Source organism: Anticarsia gemmatalis, chromosome 26 (genome assembly GCF_050436995.1).
Source record: "Anticarsia gemmatalis isolate Benzon Research Colony breed Stoneville strain chromosome 26, ilAntGemm2 primary, whole genome shotgun sequence".
Classification (NCBI taxonomy): domain Eukaryota; kingdom Metazoa; phylum Arthropoda; class Insecta; order Lepidoptera; family Erebidae; genus Anticarsia; species Anticarsia gemmatalis.
This window is the reverse complement of record NC_134770.1, coordinates 646,642-670,409: the sequence shown is the minus strand read 5'-3', so window position 1 is coordinate 670,409 and position 23,768 is coordinate 646,642. Positions and strand designations below refer to the sequence as shown.

General features: G+C 38.5%; 6 protein-coding genes across 11 annotated transcripts in view; 3 read left to right on the top strand and 3 right to left on the bottom strand.

Annotated features, from left to right (window-relative positions):
- Positions 1 to 290: 290 nt before the first annotated feature.
- Positions 291 to 4,715, bottom strand: LOC142984226 (uncharacterized). The gene is made up of 2 exons (XM_076131675.1): positions 4,571 to 4,715; positions 291 to 4,302 (listed from the first exon to the last, which is right to left on the bottom strand). Exon 2 carries the CDS (start codon positions 4,300 to 4,302, stop codon positions 1,378 to 1,380), a length of 2,925 nt encoding a protein of 974 aa, XP_075987790.1. The 5' UTR covers positions 4,571 to 4,715; the 3' UTR covers positions 291 to 1,377.
- A 1,077-nt stretch (positions 4,716 to 5,792) lies between these two features.
- Positions 5,793 to 10,304, bottom strand: LOC142984227 (uncharacterized). The gene is made up of 2 exons (XM_076131676.1): positions 10,192 to 10,304; positions 5,793 to 9,943 (listed from the first exon to the last, which is right to left on the bottom strand). Exon 2 carries the CDS (start codon positions 9,941 to 9,943, stop codon positions 6,416 to 6,418), a length of 3,528 nt encoding a protein of 1,175 aa, XP_075987791.1. The 5' UTR covers positions 10,192 to 10,304; the 3' UTR covers positions 5,793 to 6,415.
- A 259-nt stretch (positions 10,305 to 10,563) lies between these two features.
- On the top strand, positions 10,564 to 12,934 carry LOC142984186 (uncharacterized). 2 transcript variants are annotated; one of them, XM_076131614.1, is made up of 2 exons: positions 10,564 to 10,892; positions 11,350 to 12,934. In XM_076131614.1, the coding sequence occupies exons 1-2, from the start codon at positions 10,707 to 10,709 to the stop codon at positions 12,634 to 12,636; spliced, it is 1,473 nt and encodes a 490-aa protein (XP_075987729.1). In that variant the 5' UTR covers positions 10,564 to 10,706; the 3' UTR covers positions 12,637 to 12,934. The 2 variants fall into 2 exon arrangements, with proteins under 2 accessions (XP_075987729.1, XP_075987730.1); XM_076131615.1 differs by having other exon boundaries at positions 10,583 to 10,773; positions 11,350 to 12,933.
- A 41-nt stretch (positions 12,935 to 12,975) lies between these two features.
- LOC142984187 (uncharacterized) lies at positions 12,976 to 14,952 on the bottom strand. Its single transcript, XM_076131616.1, has 2 exons — positions 14,624 to 14,952; positions 12,976 to 14,378 (listed from the first exon to the last, which is right to left on the bottom strand). Exons 1-2 carry the CDS (start codon positions 14,813 to 14,815, stop codon positions 13,185 to 13,187), a joined length of 1,386 nt encoding a protein of 461 aa, XP_075987731.1. The 5' UTR covers positions 14,816 to 14,952; the 3' UTR covers positions 12,976 to 13,184.
- Positions 14,953 to 15,881: 929 nt separating this feature from the next.
- On the top strand, positions 15,882 to 17,743 carry LOC142984058 (uncharacterized). Its single transcript, XM_076131369.1, has 2 exons — positions 15,882 to 16,109; positions 16,490 to 17,743. Exons 1-2 carry the CDS (start codon positions 15,930 to 15,932, stop codon positions 17,741 to 17,743), a joined length of 1,434 nt encoding a protein of 477 aa, XP_075987484.1. The 5' UTR covers positions 15,882 to 15,929.
- Positions 17,744 to 18,820: 1,077 nt separating this feature from the next.
- The window catches only part of RhoGEF2 (Rho guanine nucleotide exchange factor 2), a 243,736-nt gene continuing 238,788 nt past the window's right edge, over positions 18,821 to 23,768 (top strand). For 3 of the 5 annotated variants that reach the window (XM_076131552.1, XM_076131553.1, XM_076131551.1), the window contains exon 1: positions 18,821 to 19,088. The gene's annotated coding sequence lies outside the window, so the exon portion shown is untranslated. The remainder of the gene's footprint in view (positions 19,089 to 23,768) is intronic. The other 2 variants (XM_076131555.1, XM_076131554.1) reach the window with 1 other exon arrangement.

Genomic DNA, 23,768 nt, shown 5'->3' with positions numbered 1-23,768 from the left:
GTTTGTTTTTCCCTAAATAAATAAATAATAAATAAATAATGCCCTGTTTCTGAGAACATTTAGCAATAGCTAAAATCTATTCAATAGCGTTTAAACTCATACACAAAAACGCGAAACCGGGGGGTAAGCGGTGCAAAATCTAAATATTCAATATATTAATTAACCGCGAATCTCTATAACAGAGCAGGGCGGAAAAATGTTTAAAATTATTTCCTTTTGATCGTAACGTTAAGAACTATAATAAAACGCTATCGGTCTACTGGGTATGTGTCAAATACAAACACCACAGACACCAATAAAACACTGATTTATTTATTTACTTTAATAGTAATTATAAGCGAAACAAAAATATGAAATCATTTAAAAGCCATACTATAACAGCCAGCCTGCGACCACGGCGAGTGCAACCTGCGCCGAACCGTTATACATTTCAAGGGAAAATGAGTGTTCGCGTTAATTTCCCTATCCTATTATACATAAAGAGTTATGTTATTAGTATATTATGTTAATAATAGCGATAACCTAACGTTGATGATCAATTTAATGGTGAATTAAAACTAACTAACACATAATTAATGTAATCACGATAAGAAATTACAAGCATGTTTCGAGTTTTTTGTTAACCTTTAGGTACTATCCTACTTCTGGGAAAGGGTCTCCTTCCGAACGACGGAGGGGTTAGCAAGAAAAACATACAATCAGCATGTACGTCTGTGGATTAGTACTAATATAGAATACATAGCTAATGGTAGCTTCAGGCTACTACGAAACTTTTTAATCTAATATTTCAGCGTGTACGAAAAACTGCATCATGTTCTCCTTGTTATTCAACACCAATTCCTTCATCTCTTGCCTTAATTTATTATTAAAGCAGTACTGGTTGTCTTGTATCATGTAAATTGCCAAGCGAGAAACCTCGCTATCATTCTCTGACAATATGCCCTTAATGATTGCAACCACAAAGTTAGCTCGCGGTGAACCATATACATAGTCATTGTCCAAATATGCTAAAAACGCAGATCGATATAACTCAATAACTGAATCAAAGTATTGCGACTTCAGCTCAACCAGCTCCTTAGCAATATATTTCCCGTAAGTGAAGCGAACGATGTCCACACCCTCGGTACTCTTCCTCACAATATCTTCAAACACTTCAGGACTCTGCTTGATGCTCTGTCTCACAGCTTTGTAGTACAACATCGTCGCGTGGATTTTCACAAAATAATTAAAGTGTTTTTCCTTCGGCAAAAACTCCTGGCACCAAACCAACACCTTCTCCATAACTGAGAAGCAGAATTGATATTTGTAGTCGAAAAATGCTGATTTATAATGTAAACTGGCAATTATTTGCTCAACATTTTCTGTAAAGAAAGTGTGTTAAGATTCATCTTTTCCTCGAAACGAATAAATTTTTTCTAATAACGGTGATCCAAACTGCACCAATCGATTTTTGTACTCATCTTCGCTCTTACTCAACATCAAATATCTGATAACTATAGCGGGATACGATTCTGGGGTTTCCTCATCTATAGTGTTCACAGTCCTCGCTACCACTGTATTAAGCAGAATATCATCAGCCTCAGGAAGGCACTTCATCAGCTCACGGAGGATACTGTCAGCCTCATAATAATAGATTTTCTTAAAAGCAAGATACAAAATAGCACAATAGTCTGCCTTGATGTTGTCTGGAACGTACTCCACCTTTTCCAGTAAGTAACGAAGACCCTCACACGATTTCAGGTCCACACGCGAGATGACAGGCTTGACGATGTCCCAGACTTGCGGGTCGGCTGCGTCACCGACACGTCGGAAATACAGCAGAGCCGCGCGCAACGCTGATGCGGGACGAATGCTCGCCGCCGTCGCAAATATATCGACTGCGCAATCTGTCCGATGTGCCAGCGCTAACGCTAAGCGCACCGTGCGCTTGCTGCGCTCCTTCAACAGCGACTGCGCCAGTTCCGTCACCAGCGCAGGCGGACAGCGCATCGCGCGCCAAGCTACTGCCTTCATGCCAGTGTCGCGGAAGCTGAGGGCCAGCGCGTCTGGAGCCGGCCGCGCCCGATGCATGTTAGCGCGCAGTTCTGCTGCCAACTTGGAGTGTTTGTCACCATCATGATTGCGCAATATTGCTTGCATGTCGGCGCCGGCGAGCGTCGCCAGTGGCCGAGCCAGTCGCCTGTGTGGCTCCAGGGTGACTTGCTCTTCTAGCAACTGTCGCAAGCGTCGTGCAATTTCTCCATCTCTGTTGAAGTAGATGATCACTTTCAAAAGAAACCTGTCAGCTCGAGTTTCGGCGTCCGTCAGCAGTTTAACGATCCACTCGGGTCTAAGTGCCGCGGGCTCGTGACGGAGCGCGTTCAAGAGCGCCGCGTCGTCATGTCGGAACTCCAGGTTGTGCCGAAGTAGGTCGCGACGACCGACCCGGGCATTGTACAGACACTCTAGCAGCGGTCGCGCCACTTCCGAGTCTCTCTCCGCTAGAGCTATGGCGGCTGACAATACACAAGAGGACTCTAAACGGATTCGGTAGGTTTTGACCACGGCCAGCAGCTGATCGATACGCGCTGCCGCCATCACCAGCTCGGCGTCGGCGGCGGCCGACACCAGGAGCCGCTGCAGGCCGGCGGCCACCGCGGCTCTCTCGGCGGCCGAGAGCTTGTACTCCGCGAGCGTGGTGAAGTCCTCCAGGAAGGCGGCGCGCACCGCCGGCTCCGGCTCCCTCGCGGCGATCAGGCACCGCAGCACGACGGCGTGCAGGCCCTCGCGGCACTCGGCCTCGGGCGCGGAGCCGTCCAGCCCCAGGCCCCGCGCGTACTGCAGCATGGTGTCCCACACGTCCTGCGGCAGGCGCCAGGCGGCGGCCCTCCGCGCGAGGCTGCGCACGACAGCGGCGCGCTCGTGCACGGGCTCGTTGCGCAGTCTCAGCGCTAGCTGCAGCAGCGCCCGCACGCTGTCCGCGTGCCCGCCGCTCTTGCTCACCAGCACGAGCAGCATGTCGCGCCGCCTGTCCGCCGAGCTGGCGGCGCCCACTCGCCGAGACAGCTCGTGCAGCGTCGCCTCGAAACCCTTGAACCTGAACTCGTTGAATAGTTTCTGTAGTTCTGACTTAACTGTGATAAAATCATTAACAGTAATTATTTCGGCTACGTCATGTTTGCATCCTTTCCTCTTCATAATTTTTCGTCGCATTCTGGGGATTAAAGGCCTCAGTTGAATTGGTGAATGCTCTTGATCATCGAACATATGAGTTTCCTCCATGTCTGCATCCTTGGCTACCGGAGAAGCTGGTAAAAGATAGGGCCATTCAGCAATATACTCGCCAACGTCTTTCTCAACAAACACACGTTTCTTGAAGGCTGCTCTTTCGTCACGGCTGACACGTTTCACTAGAGGCTCCACGTTCTTGTACGTGAACCACCAGCTCAAGAACTGCGCCCTCGCCAGCTTCATCACTATCTCCTGGCACTCCTCGACACTCAACAGCTTTGCTACTGTGGGTAGGTGAAGGAGATATGCACAATATAACTCTGCTTTACACATGAATCTGCTTTTATGAAAACGCATGATGTAATCTGTGGCGGATGGACTAAGTCTTTTTCCAGAGCCTAAAGTGTGATACTTCTCTGTTATGTCTAAAAATACATCAGGTTCTGTCTTCAATATACATCTTATGCTTTTGTAAAGGTTTTGTGCATCTTGTAGATATCGTTTCACTAACACATCATCTGATGCCAACGCATCAAAGTATATTTTGACAAGCTTGGGATATTTCTCCGCCAGTACTTTAAGACAGTGAGGTGATATCTTTGACATTATGTTTGGGAACTCGTTCAGAACAAATTCATAATCGCAGTGACTTAGAAACTTGACAGCGAAGTCAAATTGAGTCTCCTTGTAATACTGGTAGAACTGCTGACACCTTTGAGGATCACTTAGATAGATGTACAGCCAGTTCTTCATTTTGCTGATAGCTGGTGTTATCATATTCGGGAAGAGTGTTTCTTCCAAGTATTTGGGGTCGATTACATCATGATGTTCCAACAGCCATTTACTCTTTAATGCTCTGCTCACATACAACATGTCGTCATCTTTGACATTTTTCAGGATGTAGTGAACGTTTTTCAGTTTGTTGGCGAGGTCTATCTTAAACAGTCGGTCAAGCACAGTCTGTTCGGGCAGAGCTTCGATGTCGTTACACGATGCTTGGTCGCTGGCAGCCTGTTCCACCAGTGAGTTGAGGTGGCGGTGTCGCTGTCCCAGGGTGTCTCCCGACAGCGACACGGGCAACAAGCTCGCCATCTGTTTATAAATTAAACACTAATTTATTTAGCATGTCTTCCTAGATACAATTGATGGCACTATATGGTTGTAGTGCCGGAGCAAGGACTTCCGTAAGACTGCTTTTAGCTTTCGGTACTTTTTCTACGTTAACATTAACACTGAATATTAAATTGCAGCATCTACTGAACAGAGTTTCAAGGTGATCCGCAAAAATTGGCAGTGAATACGTTTAATCTCATTTTAGATAAAAAAAATTGGTAATGATAAGTATAAGGATAAATCTTACCTTAACGTTTCACTCGTTTCCGATGAATAAGACCCGTTTAGTGACAATTCACGAATTGAACTAAAATATTGTGAAAGAAATGCACTACAGCACGTACATAATGACCGGCTGATCAAAACACGAAAGTATCTAAATATAACTCAACCTCAACCTTGATCATTTTGGAATATATTTTTACGCGACTCAGTAGACGTCTCTATTATTTTTGTGTGCAGTTTTCATATTCTGTAGAGTAATAAGTCAGTTCGAATTCAGATTAATGTTTTTGATTAAAATATGTTAACACGACGATAAGAAAACCTTTTTTATCAATGGTTTATTTTTATGAATAAATGTTTAGATTTTTAACGATTTTGTGACATCTGCTAGATTTTGAAATGATTTGGTATCTGTGGCTATGCGTCGGTTCTATTCTAGTTGTCACACTCTACTTGACAGTGACATCATAAGAATCAGAATCATCATTAATTAAAAATAGACAGAAAAGTTTTTGTTTCAACATGGTAGCTTAACAATCGTTTTTTTTTTAACCAATTACTGTCCCACTGCAGGGCAAGGGTCTCCTCCCAAACGAGGGAGAGGGGTTAGAGGCTTTGAGTCCACCACGCTGGCCAAGTGCGGGTTGGGGACTTTGCATGCCCTCAATAAATGTATCAAACAAATTTTAGGCATGCAAGGTTTCCTCACGATGTTTTCCTTCACCGTTAGTACAAGTGATAATTATTTCTAACTAGCTGTCCCGCGCAACTTCGCTTGCGTCATATAAGAGAATCATAATTTTCCCCGTTTTTGTAACATTTTTCACTGGTACTCTGCTCCTATTGGCCGTAGCGTGATGATATATAGCCTATAGCCTTCCTCGATAAATGGGCTATCTAACACTGAAAGAATTTTTTAAATCGGACCAGTAGTTCTCGAGATTACCGCGTTCAAACAAACAAACAAACAAACAATCAAACAAACAAACAAACTCTTCAGCTTTATAATATTAGTATAGATACACACATAACTTCGAAAAGTCATTGGTGTGTTGCCTCGGATTCGAACCTGCGACCACTTGCGTGGCAGGTGCCAACTTAAACCACTCGGCGAGGCTATCACTGTTTAATAAAAATACGATTTTAAAATATTAAATACATGATAATATAATATAAAAAAAAGTTCCTATAACCTTATGTTTGTACGTATCAAATACACTTAGCATTTCTGCCATAAATAAGACTCACGATTTATTATTTTTTATTGAATAATGGCTTTTTATATTAACTTTACAAGCCAACAATATGCACAAAATAATTTATAACCTGTTAAAATTACAGTCACATATAAATGATAGAATTAATAAATTTACTTATATTTGTATTAAATTTAAATTTACTCTTTAAAGACGCCAATTTCTCGTTAATTTTACAATATAAGCACACCAGTAGCGCGATGTTGTACAGTCCATACTTTCTAGTATCGAGACTTTGACGTTTAAAATGTATTGCAAAAATAGTTTCTACAACGCCCGTAAGAGGCGCTGAGCCGATTGTCATACAAAATTTCTCGGTAGCTAACTACTTAGCTGGTAGTCGATAGTCGATAGTGGTATGTACAGGGACTTTGTCAAAAATAACAGTTACTGAATTTTGACGTTGACAGGGGAACTGTAATATAATGATCCCAACTAAAAGCTGTGTTCTAATCACTATATTATATAGCTAAACTAAAACTTACTAACACAACGTTCATATAACCACTATGAATATTAATTCATGCTCGTCTCAAGCTTACAATACAATCAACAAATACGTCTATGGATTAATATGTATTAACAGAACATCGCTAATATCTGCAAAAAAATCAATTAATTATTTCAGCATGTACGAAGAATTGCACCGCTTTCTCCTTGTTATTCAACACGACTTCGGCCATCTCTTGTCTCACGGTATCACTAAAGGTATGCTGCCTATCTTGTAGAATGTATACTGCCAAGCGAGCCAAGTCGCCTTTACTTTCCGACAATACGCCCTTAATTACTGCGACAGTAAACTTGGCTCGCGAAGACCCATCCACGAAGTACTCGTCTAAATATTCAGTAAGAGCACTGTGGTATAACTCTATAACTGAGTCAAAGTATTGAGACTTCAGCTCAACCAACTCTTTAGCAATATATCTCCCGAACGTGAAGCCTACGATGTCCACCCCCTCGGTCCTCTTCCTCACAATATCTTCAAACACTTCAGGACTCTGTTTGATGCTCTGTCTCACAGCTTTGTAGTACAACATCGTCGCGTGGATTTTCACGTACAATTCAAAGTATTTTTCCTTCGGCAGAAATTCTTGACTCCAAACCAAAACCTTCTCCATAACCGAAAAGCAGAATTGATATTTGTAGTCGAAAAATGCTAAGTTATATTGTAAACTGACAGTAATTTGTTCAAAGTTTCTTTTAAAGAACCTGCGGTAAGATCTATTTTCTTCTCGAAATGAATTTATTTTTTCTAATAATGGTGATCCAAACTTCTCCAATCTAGTTGTGAACTCATTTTCGCTTTTACTCAACATCAAATATCTAATAACTATAGCGGGATACGATTCTGGGGTTTCCTCATCCATGATGTCTATAAAGTTTGTTACCACAGCATTGAGCAGATTTTCATCAGCCTCAGGAAGGCACTTCATCAGCTCACGAAGGATATTGCCTGCTTTAAAATCAGAAATTTTCTTGAGAGCAAGATATAAAATGGCACAATAGTCTGCCTTGATGTTGTTTGGAACGTACTCCACTTTTCCCAGTAAGTAACGAAGACCCTTACACGGTTTGAGGTCTTTATTCGAAATAAAAGGTTTGACGATGGCCCCTATTCGCGGGTCGGCTGCGTCACCGACACGTCGGAAATACAGCAGAGCCGCGCGCAACGCCGATGCGGGACGAATGCTCGCCGCCGTCGCAAATATATCGACTGCGCAATCTGTCCGATGTGCCAGCGCTAACGCTAAGCGCACCGTGCGCTTGCTGCGCTCCTTCAACAGCGACTGCGCCAGTTCCGTCACCAGCGCAGGCGGACAGCGCATCGCGCGCCAAGCTACTGCCTTCATGCCAGTGTCGCGGAAGCTGAGGGCCAGCGCGTCTGGAGCCGGCCGCGCCCGATGCATGTTAGCGCGCAATTCTGCTGCCAACTTGGAGTGTTTGTCACCATCATGATTGCGCAATATTGCTTGCATGTCGGCGCCGGCGAGCGTCGCCAGCGGCCGCGCCAGCCACCTGTGTGGCTCCAGGGTGACTTGCTCTTCTAGCAACTGTCGCAAGCGACATGCAATTTCTCCATCTCCATTAAAATAGATGATTACCTTCAATAGAAATCTGTCAGCTCGTGTTAAGCCGTCTGTCAGCCGCTGGACAATCCATTCAGGCTTGAGCGCTGCGACGTCGTGACGTAGCGCGTTTAGAAGCGCCGCATCGTCGTGTCGGAACTCCAAGTTCTGACGAAGTAGTTCACGGCGACCGACACCGGCTTCAAACAGACGCACCAACAGCGGTCGCGCAACTACCGTGTCACGTTCCGCCAGGGCCGCGACAGCCGCCACCACCGACGAAGATTTCAGAGGAATGCGGTAAGTTTCGAGCACGTCCAGCAGCTGATCGATACGCGTCGCCGCCATCTCAAGTTCGTCGTCGGCGGCGGCCGACACCAGGAGCCGCTGCAGGCCGGCGGCCACCGCGGCTCTCTCGGCGGCCGAGAGCTTGTACTCCGCGAGCGTGGTGAAGTCCTCCAGGAAGGCGGCGCGCACCGCCGGCTCCGGCTCCCTCGCGGCGATCAGGCACCGCAGCACGACGGCGTGCAGGCCCTCGCGGCACTCGGCCTCGGGCGCGGAGCCGTCCAGCCCCAGGCCCCGCGCGTACTGCAGCATGGTGTCCCACACGTCCTGCGGCAGGCGCCAGGCGGCGGCCCTCCGCGCGAGGCTGCGCACGACAGCGGCGCGCTCGTGCACGGGCTCGTTGCGCAGTCTCAGCGCTAGCTGCAGCAGCGCCCGCACGCTGTCCGCGTGCCCGCCGCTCTTGCTCACCAGCACGAGCAGCATGTCGCGCCGCCTGTCCGCCGAGCTGGCGGCGCCCACTCGCGCAGACAACTCGTGTAGTGACGCCGCGAAACCGACAAATCGAAACTCGTCGAATAGATTATCTAGCTCTGACTTCATTTCATCATAATTATTTTGAACTGAATATATTTCACATCGAGGGCCTTTCTTCTTCTTTACAATCCTTTTTGGGAAGATTTTGTACTGTTTTAGGGGAAAATGCTCTTGATCGTCGAATACATGAGATTCTTCGATGACTGCATCCTTGGCTACCGGAGAAGCAGGTAAGAGATAGGGCCATTCAGCAATATACTCGCCAACGTCTTTCTCAACAAACACACGTTTCTTGAAGGCTGCTCTTTCGTCACGGCTGACACGCTTCACTAGAGGCTCTACGTCCTTGTACGTGAACCACCAGCTCAAGTACTGCGCCCTCGCCAGCTTCATCACTATCTCCTGGCACTCCTCGACACTCAGCAGCTTTGCTACTGTGGGTATGTGAAGAAGATATGCACAATATAGTTCTGCTTTACTCATGAATCTGCTCTTATGAAAACGCATGATGTAATCTGTGGCGGATGGACTAAGCCTTTTTCCAGAGCCTAAAGTGTGATACTTCTCTGTTATGTCTAAAAATACATCAGGTTCTGTCTTCAATATACATCTTATACTTTTGTAAAAGTTTTGTTCCTCTTGTAGATATCGTTTCACTAACACATCATCTGATGCCAACGCGTCAAAGTATATTTTGACAAGCTTGGGATATTTCTCCGCCAGTACTTTAAAACAGTGAGGTGATATCTTTGACATTATGTTTGGAAACTCGTTCAGAACAAATTTATAATCGCAGTGACTTAGAAACTTGACAGCGAAGTCAAATTGAGTCTCCTTGTAATACTGGTAGAACTGCTGACACCTTCGAGGATCACTTAGATGGATGTACAGCCAGTTCTTCATTTTGCTGATAGCTGGTGTTATCATATTCGGGAAGAGGGTTTCTTCCAAATATTTGGGGTCGATGACATCATAATGTTCCAACAGCCATTTACTCTTTAATGCTCTGCTCACATACAACATGTCGTCATCTTTGACATTTTTCAGGATGTAGTGAACGTTTTTCAGTTTGTTGGCGAGGTCTATCTTAAACAGTCGGTCAAGCGCAGTCTGTTCGGGCAGAGCTTCGATGTCGTTACACGATGCTTGGTCGCTGGCAGCCTGCTCCACCAGTGAGTTGAGGTGGCGGTGTCGCTGTCCCAGGGTGTCCCGTGTCCCGTGTCCCGACAGCGATATAGGCAGCGAACTTGCCATCTGTAAGAAACATTAAAAAAAACCAGTTCATTAAGCACGTATGTACCTATATCCTATGAATTCAAGTGAAACAGTAAATAAAATCAAATTGCTAATTCTATTGGACCAGAACTCAAGGTAAAGTGCGTCATTTTACTATGAATACTCTAGATTTATTTTAGACCAAAAAAAATGTCATAATAATATGATAAGTATGAAGATGATTTTTTTATTGTAAGTATAACTTAGCTAGAATAACTTGAACTTACCTTAAATTTTTGCTTGATTCTTATTAATTAGACCTGGTTATCGACAATGCGCTAGTGTAATTTAAAGATCGCGAAGTAAATGCACTGCGGAGTACATTATGACCGGCTACATAAAGTTACTAAATATAACTCAGCCTTGATAATTTTGGAATTTATTTTTAAACAACTCGTAGTTGTAAATTTTTATTATGCGTTATTTTCACAAATTTTAGAAAAAATGTGAGTTTAAGTTTAGATAAAATTTTAGCAGGACCGATAGAGGAGGTTTTCTTAATATGCTTTGGTTTAATGAAAAATATTAAGGCTTCTTACTTTCATGATTTCATATTATCCGTTTGGTTTGCATTAGTCTGTGGCCGAGCGTCTCTATCTGTCATACTTAACTTGTAATAATTTGACAATGACAGTATAATATTAATGATTGTGTATTGTATTTATTCAATGAATAATTTTTAGTTTATATCAATTTGATATGAAACGTTGCATCCAGTCGCGTATTACCAGTCTATTGCAATATGCACGTACAAGTGGATATAACACTGCCAGCGCTTAAATTCTTGACGCTCGAGTCTGAGCACATTTGTAGGTTATGTTTTTCAACAACAGATGATCAAGAAGTAGCTTTAGATGATAATATTAGTCTTCAAAGATCATATTTGGATGAAACGCTTACATTTACAGACATGTTCAATCATTTAAATGTGAGTTACCACTAACATCATCGTTAAATTGTAAATTGGACTGTTTGTTTTTGACATAATTTGATGTGAAACAACTATCTATTATATACTAACTATAAATTATGCCTTTTCCTCTGAAGTAGTACTTTTTGCAATAGATTCTTACTGTAACCTAACGGCATCTACTCACGAAATCGCCTGGCTTGACCATACATACATACATACTTCAAATCACGCTTTTTTCTGTAGTAATGTTTATAAGGGTCTGGTATTTATTCATATTCAAACTACGACAACAACGCGTTGTTGGCTCTTTATCAACCTTAGGCTCTATTATCTGCCTATGTGACTGCAGTTCACTTCCTATGCTACTTTTTTTTTATTACAAGAGCTAAATCATCTGTCATAGATAATCACAGGCCAACTGTGTATAGTAATATTATATCTCTGTAGTATAACTGTTTTTGTTTTATTTCAGATAACTTCAGAATCTTCCCTGCCACAAGTTTTGTGTCTAAACTGTGCCACAATGACCATCAACTCTTACCTGTTCCAAAAGTTATGTCAACATTCTAATGAACAATGGCACACCTCCTTGCAAAGACTCGATGAAAGTTTAAATATTACTGACACAGCTGCATCCAGTGTCCAAACTATCTATTTAATGCTCAAAGACAAAGATAGAGATGGTAGTATGCTCACAAGTCAGAAACGACACAGATTCAAGAGCAAAAGGATTGTGGCAGCCAAAATAAAAGATATCATCAAAGCTAAACAGACTGTTAAGAGAGCTAAGAAACAAAGGTCTAATGTCATCTGTGAAGAATGTGGGGAAAAATTCAAGTCTAATTGCCATTTAATTAAACATATGAAAGTACATAGCAATACACGGTTTCCATGCAAGCAGTGCCCCAAAGTATTTGCCAGTAAAATACAACTCGATGAACATGCTGAAAGGTTACATTATCCCAAGAAGCTCCAATGTCCTAAATGCTCTAAGATGTTTAGCACAGAAAGACTGTTAAAATATCATGACAAACAACATCATATCACAGCTATTTGCAATCTCTGCTTTGTTCAGCTCCCCTCGAAAAAAGCCTTACGCGCACATTTGGACAAACACGACGTGAATAAATGCCCTCGTTGTAACAAGTCACTCATCAATAAACACACTTACAAATTCCACTTGAAAATATGTGGGATTGAAGAGAAGACACCAAATTTCTTTTGTGACATTTGCAACAAAGGTTATGCTAGGAAGAATGGATTGAGGACTCATCTAAAAACTGACCATGGTTTCGGGAATGTTCTCTCATGTAAATGGTGCGGGAAAAAGTTTGACGCAGTCAGCAGATTAAGAAATCACCAAGTAAAACATACAAAAGAAAAAAATTACAGATGCGAACAATGTCAGGGGAAATTTGTGTCTCGAGCTGCTTTGATTTACCACATCAGGCTCCATACAGGAGAAAGGCCATTCCCTTGTGATCTATGTAATGAGAGCTTTTTGTCAGCATCTAGACGAATGGAACACAAGAGACGAAAGCATTTCAGTCCTACAAAAGAGTGTCACATTTGCCATGTCAAGTTTGTTACTGGACATCAGTTGAAAAAACATGTTCAAAGGCATAAGAATCCTCAAAGTAAATTGTTTGTTCCAGAAATGGAAGGTCCATACTCAACATATGGCAATATTGATTTGTCAGCTAACAATAATACTAAAGAACAACCGTTTCCAAGTATTTCAAAATTGTTGTCAATGTGAACAAGAGAGGTCTCTTAGAGCAAAATTGAAACAGGTATTGTTGCTTTACAAAATCCCATTGGTAATCATTATTTCTAAAAAAAATGTCATTGATTAATATTATTCTGTTAATTGATATGTCAACTCAATTAGAAGTGAAACAAAGTTAAAATTATGATTATGATTGAGAGATATAAGTGTGATTGAGAATAAAGATTGTTTGTACACTGCCTTGATGTTAGTTTGTAGTTGGCCACTCTGTGAGTGTGTTTACTTCTAGGAATCAATAATTTACGATTTTTAGTATTGTATGTACTTGATAACTAATAAATAAAATACTATTATATACCTTGAGTAGAATGTCTTTTATTGCACTATAACATAATCATACTAGATGTAAACATTTCAAACAGAACTTATATAATAAACATTGTTGTACATGTTAGGGAAATGATCTATCCATATTGCTCCAAACTTAACACAGAGGCCTAAGTATATTAAGGTAACAAGCTAAGTGTAACAATATGTACATAAGAAATACATAATAATATTAATACACAGAATGACAATCAGTCAATGAACCTAACTCGCATATTTTCTACACCGGGAACATTAGGAGGGATCAAACTACGACCAGTATACAACTTATTTGCTGGGTCATGGTGTTTCTTCATATGTTGTCTCAAGAAATTGGGAGTAACAAACTTACGAGAGCATATCTCACACATGAGGGTAGGTCCCACATGTTTAAACTTTATATGCTCAGCTCTAGCAGATGAATTAACAAACTTCTCGTCACACATTGTGCAACTATATGGTTTTTCACCAGTGTGCCTTCTTGTATGATATAACAATGCTTCCTTGGACACAAACTTTTTAGTACAGATGTCACATTTGTAGTTCTTTTCACCTGTATGTTTTAAAAGGTGCACTCTCAAATAACTGGGAGCAGTGAACTTCTTGTTGCAGTATTTGCAGACATGTGGCTTAGCATCACCATGGATAAAGCGATGGTGGACTCTTAGCCCTCCAGGGGTACTGTAGCCTTTACCACATTTGTCACAAAAGTATGTCTTTTTGATTTTACTCCTCATTGGATGTGGATCCAACAGATCTTCTAAGCATAACTTGACATGTTTTAGGAAGAACTCCTTGGTGTTGTAAGTCTTTCCACATTTTGGGCATTCACTCTTGGATATGTGTTTTTGCTCATGATTTTGCAACTTGTCTAGACCTTTAAATGATTTCCCACACTCCTGACACACATATAATCCGTGAGCTTTGTCCTGGTGTAGTTTCAAACTATCTTTAGTGCATCTGTAAGCATTACAGTCACCACAAGCATGTAGCTGGTCACTTCTAGCATGATCATTCAGTTCAGAGCCCTTAGATGTGGTGTAGTAACATTTCTCACATGTAAAACTTCCATGAGTTGACACATTGTGTACCTTGTAATCAATCAAATCATCAAAATCCTCTGAACACTCAACACAAGAAAATTCAGACTTGACAGTTTTTTTGTTTTTCTTAGTTTCATTATTAACTAAGATAAGTTTAGCTTCAGTTTCATCAACCATTACATACAGACTATGGTCAGATGTTGAGTTCTCAATGTCAATATCCATTGTGTTTGTAAGATTGTCGAACACATCATGAAGTGTTTTAGTTGAGTTTTTACAAGTTATAATGAATTTCTGAGCTTCAAGCGCCTTGTCCACACAATCCATGCACACAGCATCTAATCCAACTATTTCATCACATATCTGAAAAAGAGAATAAGAAAACATGAGTATTGTAGTGTAACTTCATGGAATAATTATTCTACATTTTGTTTATGACTTATTTGTATTCTCCTAAATTTGCAGTTACGTTTAGCACCAAACAAAGTGGGACCATAAAACCGGGGCACTGGAGCAATGGACAGATTCCTACATACTCTCCATTAACATAATATTGTTTACAGGTACGTCTAGTGCGTGCAGATACATGTTAAAATTTTAATTCTTACCTCAGGCCCTAATAGATCGGTTAGAATCTCCGAAAGCTCTTGAAAACTACCAATGTTCGAATCCAATGAAACACAGTCCTGAAGACGAACGTATTGCTCGCGAATATTTTTTAAGCATAACCTACAATGGCTGTAACGCTTTTCGCTTAGGACGTTTGAGACCAGTGCACCTATTTTAGATTCCTCAGCCATATTGTATTAATAACTATAAGCAAAAAAGAATATCACAAGATTGTAACAAATAACAAATCAGTTCAAAGCCGCGCGCTTTCAAAATTTTTCGTTCAAGAACTTGCAACTTTTGTCCCACGTTTATGACGGCTTGACTGACGCCATGAAAGAAAATGGCGGACACTAACTTTACCAATCGTTTTCATCGTTTCATCTTTTTGACTTATCGTAATCAAAATTACCCAAAATATTTTATGAAACATAATATTAAATGTTTTATTTAGGTGAGCGATATAATACCATTTCATTAAAATAAGAAAAAAACAATATTATAGCTGTATACTTGTAACGCCGCCAAATTCGAAGTTATTGGCTAAATGTGATAGGTATGTAGGTATCAATTGGAATTATTAAATTAATATTACTCCATATAACTTGGCTGCTATATGTTCCATTTGAATTTATACTTCTAATCACTTCGGAACCTACACATTTTAGAAAAGTTAGATAGCCTAAAAGATACTTGAAGATTTCTGTCGAAAGTGGGTAACCGACAATTTTTATGAAGCAGTCTAAATAAGTTGGTTATATTCAACGTGGATAGTGAGTAAGTACCTACTGAAGTCTAAAAATTTACTGAATTTGATAAAATTTTAAAGTATCTTCATGCACCTAGTTAAAATTATTCTAAGAGCGTTGGAGATAATTTGAAATAGTGATCGACTTACTTTATAGTACTCTATACAAACAAACAGCGCGACCATTTATTTGAGACGTGCCTACCATATTTTCTATGTCTCTCAACAAATTTAAGGCAAAAATATTAAAATTAAAGAAGCATGTAACATAGGGATCCTTTCGTTACGTCCGCCTCCAGGCAGAATGATTTACAAATGTGGAAAGATGAGGGAAAGCCATGAAGTGATGATAATGTGGTATGATCAGAATTATGATAACTAAAAAAGCATAGACCATACACAACTACATAACCATAAATCTTAGTAGTGAGTTTTTTTGACGGTTAATAAAAATTGACAATTCACGTCAATGTCATTGATCATTCTGACATTTTTGACAAATCATTAAGTTGTAAACAAATAAACAGTGTTTTTTTTCAGTCAGATATTTTTGTAATATGCCTCCTGTAAATACTGCTCTTCGTAAAATAATATCTAGCAAAACCGACTACTGTTGCCTTTGTTTTCAAACTGTTGAAGAAACCGGGGTATATTACAATATTCAGGACAAAGTTATATTTGAGAATGAAACTCACGAAAACGTGTCATTCATATTAAGTAGTATATTGGGAGATCAAGTGAGTTCTATTCTACACACACGGTTATCTGATTCCAAACTAACCAAACAACTGTTGAACATAGTTTTAAATACATAAGATATTTTACATATAAACTTAGTACAGGCACTCAATACATATTCATCACACAAATATTTATTTAGACTTAGTAGGTACTCATAGTGTTATTAATTAATCAGTAATGTTTATTATTTTCCTGTCTATAGAGTGTAGACTCTTGAAATTTTAGTTAGAGAAGAAGAAATTTATCAAGTCTATCAAAAACTTAATATACTGAATTGATACATACATACTAAGACCATGTCTTTTTCCCTTAGGGAACTTCAACATAAATGGAATTTTATTAATTAATTATATTATATGTTTTTTATCATTTTCAGATATTAGACTGTCTGTCTACAAACATTATTTGTGACAAGTGCATGGGGACTGCAATGAAAAGCTACAAATTCATAAAAATGTGTAAAAATAATACAAAAGACTTGATCAATAGCTTAAATTGTCTTAAAAAATTCACAGAACACCACACTGTACAAGATGATTTCAAGACCTTATTTGTTGCTATAAATAAAAAAGATTACAGTACACATTGTCATTATGATAAAAAGAAACATTTGTACCAGAATGAGACTGCACTAATTAAGAGGTTTAAACATTTACGAAAAAAGCCAAAATGGACAAAAAATATTATTAATTTCACAATAGATATAGAATTGGAAGCTGAAGAGAATTGTGTACCAGAAAACAATTCAAAACCTAAAAAGTTAACTAGACGTTCTACTAAACTTTCAGATATACCACATGAAAAAGTTGATGAAAATAATTTTAAATGTAAAGGCTGTTTGAAAGTCTATCCGTCCATTGTACAATTGAAACAGCACTACTTACGAATGCATGCACCAAAAGACTTTAAATGTTCTCAGTGTTCAAGAAGTTTTGGCTCCACACTGTTTCTGAATCGGCATATCAAAGAAAGTCACTGTACTGTAGTTTGCAGTCAATGTGGCAAAACATACACAAATATTTTTTCTCTTAGGCATCATGAAAGAAGTCATAAGCAACGTCTAACCTGTCAAACATGTGGTAAAGTATATAAAGGAAAACAAGCCTTTAATCACCACATTGAACAGAAAATGTGCGCCAAAACCCGAAAGTCGAATGCAGAAGCAAAATTCGTGTGCGATTATTGTGAAAAGAAATATTCTCAAAAGACTGCGTTAAGTGTTCATATTCGTTTGGAGCATGAGAATGGCAGAGCTTTGGTATGTGACTGGTGTTCAAAGAAATTCAGTTCCATGAGCAAGTTACAAGACCATGTTGTAAAGCATACTAAGCAGAAAAATTTTACTTGTGGTATTTGCGGAGGGAAGTTTGTTACCAAAATGTCTCTCCTCTATCATACCAGAATCCACACTGGTGAAAAACCTTACACTTGTGAGCATTGCTCTATGAGATTTTTATCTGCATCTCGACGTTCTGAACATATTAAAAGACATCATGGCAGTGCTGATTTAGAATGTGATATTTGTCATAGTAAATTTAAGGGACAGTCCTACTTAAATAGACATAGAAAGAGGCATTTTAATGTGTCAAGTAAACTTTGTATTTTAAGTCATGGCAATAAAGCAGTTTAAAATAAGTGCAATTTTTTTTTTCATTGTCAAATTATGTAAATAATTTCCTTGTTAGTGTCCCAATACTGGACAAAAGCATTCCCTTTATCCTACAAAATTCAAAATTGGAGGAAACAAATCCACTATTATTTTAAGCTACTCCATAAAAAAAAAGATAAAGCCATAAATTACGCTAAAACAGTTTTATTTCTTTAAGTAAAATGATTCAATACCCAGGAATTTCTTCTTAGAAATTAAATTTCCTAGAACGGTCCCAAAGACACTACTAGCATCGTCAAATACCTCTGACAATCCGAGAGGGTAGTCCGTCATCAGCTGTGAAGCTTGCTCTAAAAATAAAACACGATTTTTTAGATGCAGCCCAAAACTTCCGAATTATCAATATACGCATTTCACATTAGTAATTACTTACCCAGAGTTTGGTTTAGTTTTCCATACTGTGGCCTCACTGGATGGTTAAATCTACCGCACTCAAATTCTGTTATGTTGAACTGCAAAAAATAATTGAATATTATGGATACGCTGTTTTTTAAAACCGTGCCATGTTTCGAAAAAATGACATCAACTCTAACACCTACCGAATACAGTAAAAACAGAATGAAAACAAAGTGATTCCGGTGGTAAGCCATTTGCCCTAAATGTATGTATGTATATCAAAAATATTGGCAATATAATTTTTCACCAAAACTCAAAACAAAAGTTGGTTTTCATCTCAAGTCAAAATCAAATGTCGCGCTATAACATGTGAAGGTTTGTTTGTCAACATTTTCGTTTAGTTTCTTCTCAGTAAATAAATAAAAACCGAAGATAAATCGCTTAACTTTATATCAGGCAATATTATATTGACAGCCATAAGTTTAAAATAGTCATATATATTTTGATAAAATTAAAATTGTGAAATGGAATAACTTCCATATTGTTTTGATAATTATTTGATTATTTTGATATCAAACACTCAACACAGCAGTAACGTAACGTAATTACAAGGTCTCACAAAATATCCAATAGATGGAGCGCATTTGGTAGACAACTGTTCTGATTGGTTGGCAAGTTGAGTGCATCTCTTTCTATTTCGACAGAAAGCAAAATGGCTGCAACTCATTGTGATACGACAGACGTGTTGGAATGAATGCGTGATGTCGTGTGTTAATCGTCGTAAATAAACATTATAATCCGAGTGTCGCGTCCTCTATAGTGCTAAGTGTTAGTGCATGCTGTGTTCATATAAGTGCTCACGTGTGATCAAACATCCAACTAAAAAGGTGTTTAGTCTGTGTTTTGTGCCTTGTTTTCGTCAATAAACTCACCCTGACATCTGTTTTGGATTTATGTTCACTTGAATACAGTAAGTTAACCCGTTGCATACACATTTATCGATAAAACTAAGTTTGTTATAGTTTGATGTGTAAACAGTTTTAATTTGGTAAAGTTTTGACAGTTTTTTGTCTCGCTTTTTGTGTCGTTGTTATCGAAGGCGCGACAGAGATAGTGGAGAATGGTAAAGTTGAGTGGCTCCCTATCCCTTCGAAAGTGTGCCGCGTATTATTGTTTTGGTGATGACCTATTACGAAATGTATGATTTGTAGAGTAGCTCGTGTCGGAGGTCGTCGGCGGCAATTAGACGGTGTACCTCTAAGATTAAATGTGACATAAGGCGCGTAGGCAGCGGCAGCGGCCACGGCGTGCGACAGTGACATCATATTCGCGTATTTTAGGAATAATTATATGATATATTTTCACTATCACACGTGTGAGGTGGAGTGGTGTTTACGTCACGACTGATGGTCGCCGAACAGGCCGGTGTCCACGACTAGGCTATCAAAGGATACGATTTACTAAGTAGACCGGGCCAATGTTGTGTGCTGCATGACAAAGTGGCCGGCCATCAAATAAATAACAGTTATAACACATTCTTTCATGTTGCCCTATATCTTGTTTTTATTGCTCACAATTTTTATATTCAACAAATGATGTCAATTGCCCACACAAAAACTTTAAATTAATATCAATTTTATAGCAGTTTCCTATGCTCCTGATATATAAAGTTATTATCATAAAAACTTCATTTTATAAAACCATGTAATTACAGTCTAGTCAATTTATGTTCAAAGACTATATGGAGTAATAGGTTGTAAGATTAAAATTCAGTATAACAGCTGATTTTTATAGGTCAATCTCCTCACTGCATACTTTACTACCTTTACATGTAGGTCTGATAAAAAACACCTGGAGAATAAATTGACAATAACATAGGTATAATATATGTAATAATGGAGTACCTAGTTCATTATTATTATATCTGTTAGTATCCTTGACCTATAAATAATAACCTTATTGCATTAAGTATGTCTTAAACTTTTTTATCACATGTTTATTTACTGAATAATATAAATGATCTTCACTATATACCATTAAAAAAAAATGATTTAAATGTTTAAAAACTTAGTCTATAACATAGTATTATTAAGCCAATACCAAACTTATCCTGCAATATATTATTATCATCACTTGGCAAATGAATGATATTTGAATTTGAAGGAGTTTCTATGTAAGTAGAGACCATAAGTACATTGACAGGACATGATACCTAAAAAACTATAACTACAGGTCTTGTATGACAATATGTATGGGTGTGAATGAGGCAAGGGTAGTTTGTTAGGATGGTACCAAGTGGGGTTTTTTTGTGTCTGCCTACCACATGGGAAAAAGGTGTGATTTTATGTATGTATGTATGCTTGTATGTTACTTAAACAGTTGCAATAAAACAAATTAACTGCAAGTTTGTGTATAGCTGCACTATCAACTGATATAATGTTAGCAAAACCATAATTTGAGTGTGGCCTGGCAATGAGCCAAACCTCCTTTGATGTTTGTATGATAATAAAGGAAGACTATTGTTTCATATAATATGCTCAATAGAATTTTCTAAAACAATATTTTTGTTGGCTGTTTCAATCTTAGTATGTTTACTTAATAATGTTAGTTTTTAATTAGGTTGTGTATAAACCAAGAATTACTAATGCTATGAAATTTAATTATGTTTTTAAAAACTGTAGGTGCAGAGTAACTATCCAGTTATTAAGTTTATTATAGCTTAAAAAATGTGTGAATAGTGTAGCTATTTTTTATCATACATTTTTAAACCTACAATAGTCCCACTGTGGGGCGGGTCTGCAAGGGTCCTGAACAAGGGTGCCCTTAAGTTCACCATCCTGGGGTAGTGGGGTAATTAAAACTTAAAATGAATTTAATTAAGATTAATATGATTGTCAGTTACAATTATAATGCCGGAGTGTCTCTTCACCACATCACAAAAGAAAGATAATGATAGATTTTATCTGATAAGCATGACTTCAATTAATACTCCAAAGAAATATTAATACTATGACTAATTGTTATTGTGGTATAAACAACAATAAAGGAGAAACTACATAAAAAATATGTTTAATACCAAAGATTTTCTACTTATACTTACAGTATAAAAGTTAAATAATGTTATGATTTACATACATATATATAGAATCACACATGCTCCCATAGGGGTAGGCTAAGGTGACCAAATTATGAATCAAACATCTGAATATTATAATCCCTAATGTGTATACACAATAAAAAGCTAGGTTCCTATACTTACCTAGATAATAAATAGCTTCAACAATACTGAATGAAACAAGGAAAGGTATATAGGTATCTAAATAACATTAATCACTCTATAGACAAGCAACAAATATAAAACAAGAAATAAAAAATGTTGCTTCAACATTTGCATATTTGTCTATACAAGTACGAACAGTAATTAACATAGACCATAAATGATAGAACACAAAGAATACTGCAGTTTGTAACAAAGAACAATTATAAATAGCAAGTTATTAACTGTGACATGTCTATCATCTTAAAATATCTTAAATAATTGCTAAGTCTGTGGGTTTGTTTATGGTCTGTTGGGACAGAACTGAATGTTGCTATAGGAATGTAAGTATTGCAGCATGTACTTAACCAGTTTATGTATTAATTAAAACAATTTAATGGCTAGAAAGGAATTGTGTATTATTAGCAACTCATTAGGTACTTACCTAGATAGATTTTTAAAAAGGAAACTTAATTTTGCCTATTTCGAAATTCTGTTAGTGTTAATGATGGGATGAAAGGTAGCAGATTCAGAAGATATTATTTGCAGTGAAGTATGGATGGAGATCAGGATGATTTTTATGTATTAACGTAGCCCGCAACTACGCACAGTTTAACCTGCGGCGAAAACTTAGGCATTCCAAGTTGAAATGTGTGTTCGCGTTAATTTAATATCCATAGGTATGTAATAATTGTTGCTGAATGTGTAAATGGTGACGGCAAAAGACAAAACAATAATTTGATTAAATCCCCTTGTTCTAAAATTCACGTGACGAAATACATAACTGATTACGCGGTAGCGAAGTTATAAACACGTATTACTATACGTGTTTATACGTAAACGTGGCTTAATACTATCTTAAGTAAAGTAATCTGAAAACAAAGAAAAATTGAATACTTTTGTGTGTCGTAGATTTTCACCAAACATATTACCCTCTTTGCGTTGCGTGGTCGGGTAAAAAGGGCTGTTGACAAAGACTGGACCAAATCATTTGATAAATTATTTTTGTAGGTATCGTCAATCTACAAGTATAGGGCAAAAGAAACTTGCGAATCTGAAACAAGAGAATATAGATTTGCGACTTATCGTCTAGCATCTAAAAGTAGTATTATCAGTTAACCATACAAACACAACTCTCAAACTTCCTACTTTGTTATCAAATAAATTAAGAAGTACACTTATCACACTTGACTCACTTGTAGCCTTTCAAGGTTGTTATCGCCATTGTTCAGTATTTTTGTATCGTATTACTTTATAATAATGCATCCAGAAATTGTTCGTAAGACGATACGCTTTTCGCGAGACTTACAGACTTCGCATATATTATTTATATGAGTTTAAATGCTATTGAATAGATAAACCGAAGGTTTTTGATTTTCGAGCAAGTATCGTTAGACCAACCTCTATGCTAAGATACGTACTTAATCGTTATTCGTCTGTCGTCGTTCTGTATTTTCTTTCATTGCACAATTTCAACCAATGCTCTTATTAATAAAATATCCACAACGAAATTATAGGGGGTCGAAAATAGCCTGAATTGCTTCGAGAAAAGATGGTACGGCCGTGCCGGTTTTTTTTTGCTCGACTTGCGGGGGCACTGCCGTGCCCCCAGATAAAGCCTAATCCAAAAAATTGCCCAGACTAACGCAAATTAAATATCAGTCACATAAATAATCCCATAATATCAGTAACACGGTGATCTATATCAACTAACTGCTCACCCAGCACATCAAAAGGGTCCTTTATACTAAGGTGTTCGCAGATGTAATAGGGCATAACAACGTTAAGGGTATTCCCAGAAAGCGACACGTCTGCCGCCGGAACTTTTCGCCGAAACCACTTGATTACTTTTTCCGTTATAAAATCGTACGATATAGCGCGCCTCTTAAAATATTGAAAGGGTTATTTTATACGGATTTAGAAAGCGGGCCACTACCAAATTAATTGTTACTTTTACGTGCCTTTACTACGTCACTTGTTCTTATCGCAAATTCCTTTAAATTAAGAAAATGTAGAGTGAACTCTTCGCTGCGTAACAGTTGATCTTGGTTCATAGGCAATCACACTCACTGGTTGGTAAACGATGAGACATACTATCTATCTTTGCTGTGGTCTATACATAGGAAGATAAGTAAAGTTAGGTATTTTATGAGCATCTCGAACAACAGAATGTTCGAAACTATAGCTTGAGAGAAATGAAACTACGGGTACGAATTCCACAAAGTGTTTCATCAGTTAAACTTGACATTTCAAATGATAGGTTCCATTACACACGAACGTACATTCACTCCATTCCGAGCAGTTTATTTGAGCGCGTTAATTATAATTTAGCGCCATAAGTTCCACTGAACAATAGTAACAAATTAAATGTGTTATAAAACAGTTAGCCACTGG

What these genes read in the sequence shown, in the direction of transcription:
- LOC142984226 (XM_076131675.1), bottom strand. Translation starts at nt 4,302, where the DNA reads ATGGCGAGCTTGTTGCCCGTGTCGCTGTCGGGAGACACCCTGGGACAG.
- LOC142984227 (XM_076131676.1), bottom strand. Translation starts at nt 9,943, where the DNA reads ATGGCAAGTTCGCTGCCTATATCGCTGTCGGGACACGGGACACGGGAC.
- LOC142984186 (XM_076131614.1), top strand. Translation starts at nt 10,707, where the DNA reads ATGCACGTACAAGTGGATATAACACTGCCAGCGCTTAAATTCTTGACG. An exon ending in ACATGTTCAATCATTTAAAT is followed by an intron (nt 10,893 to 11,349) that starts GTGAGTTACCAC and finishes GTTTTATTTCAG; the next exon opens with ATAACTTCAGAATCTTCCCT.
- LOC142984187 (XM_076131616.1), bottom strand. Translation starts at nt 14,815, where the DNA reads ATGGCTGAGGAATCTAAAATAGGTGCACTGGTCTCAAACGTCCTAAGC. An exon ending in CCGATCTATTAGGGCCTGAG is followed by an intron (nt 14,379 to 14,623) that starts GTAAGAATTAAA and finishes TCTCTTTTTCAG; the next exon opens with ATATGTGATGAAATAGTTGG.
- LOC142984058 (XM_076131369.1), top strand. Translation starts at nt 15,930, where the DNA reads ATGCCTCCTGTAAATACTGCTCTTCGTAAAATAATATCTAGCAAAACC. An exon ending in GTAGTATATTGGGAGATCAA is followed by an intron (nt 16,110 to 16,489) that starts GTGAGTTCTATT and finishes TATCATTTTCAG; the next exon opens with ATATTAGACTGTCTGTCTAC.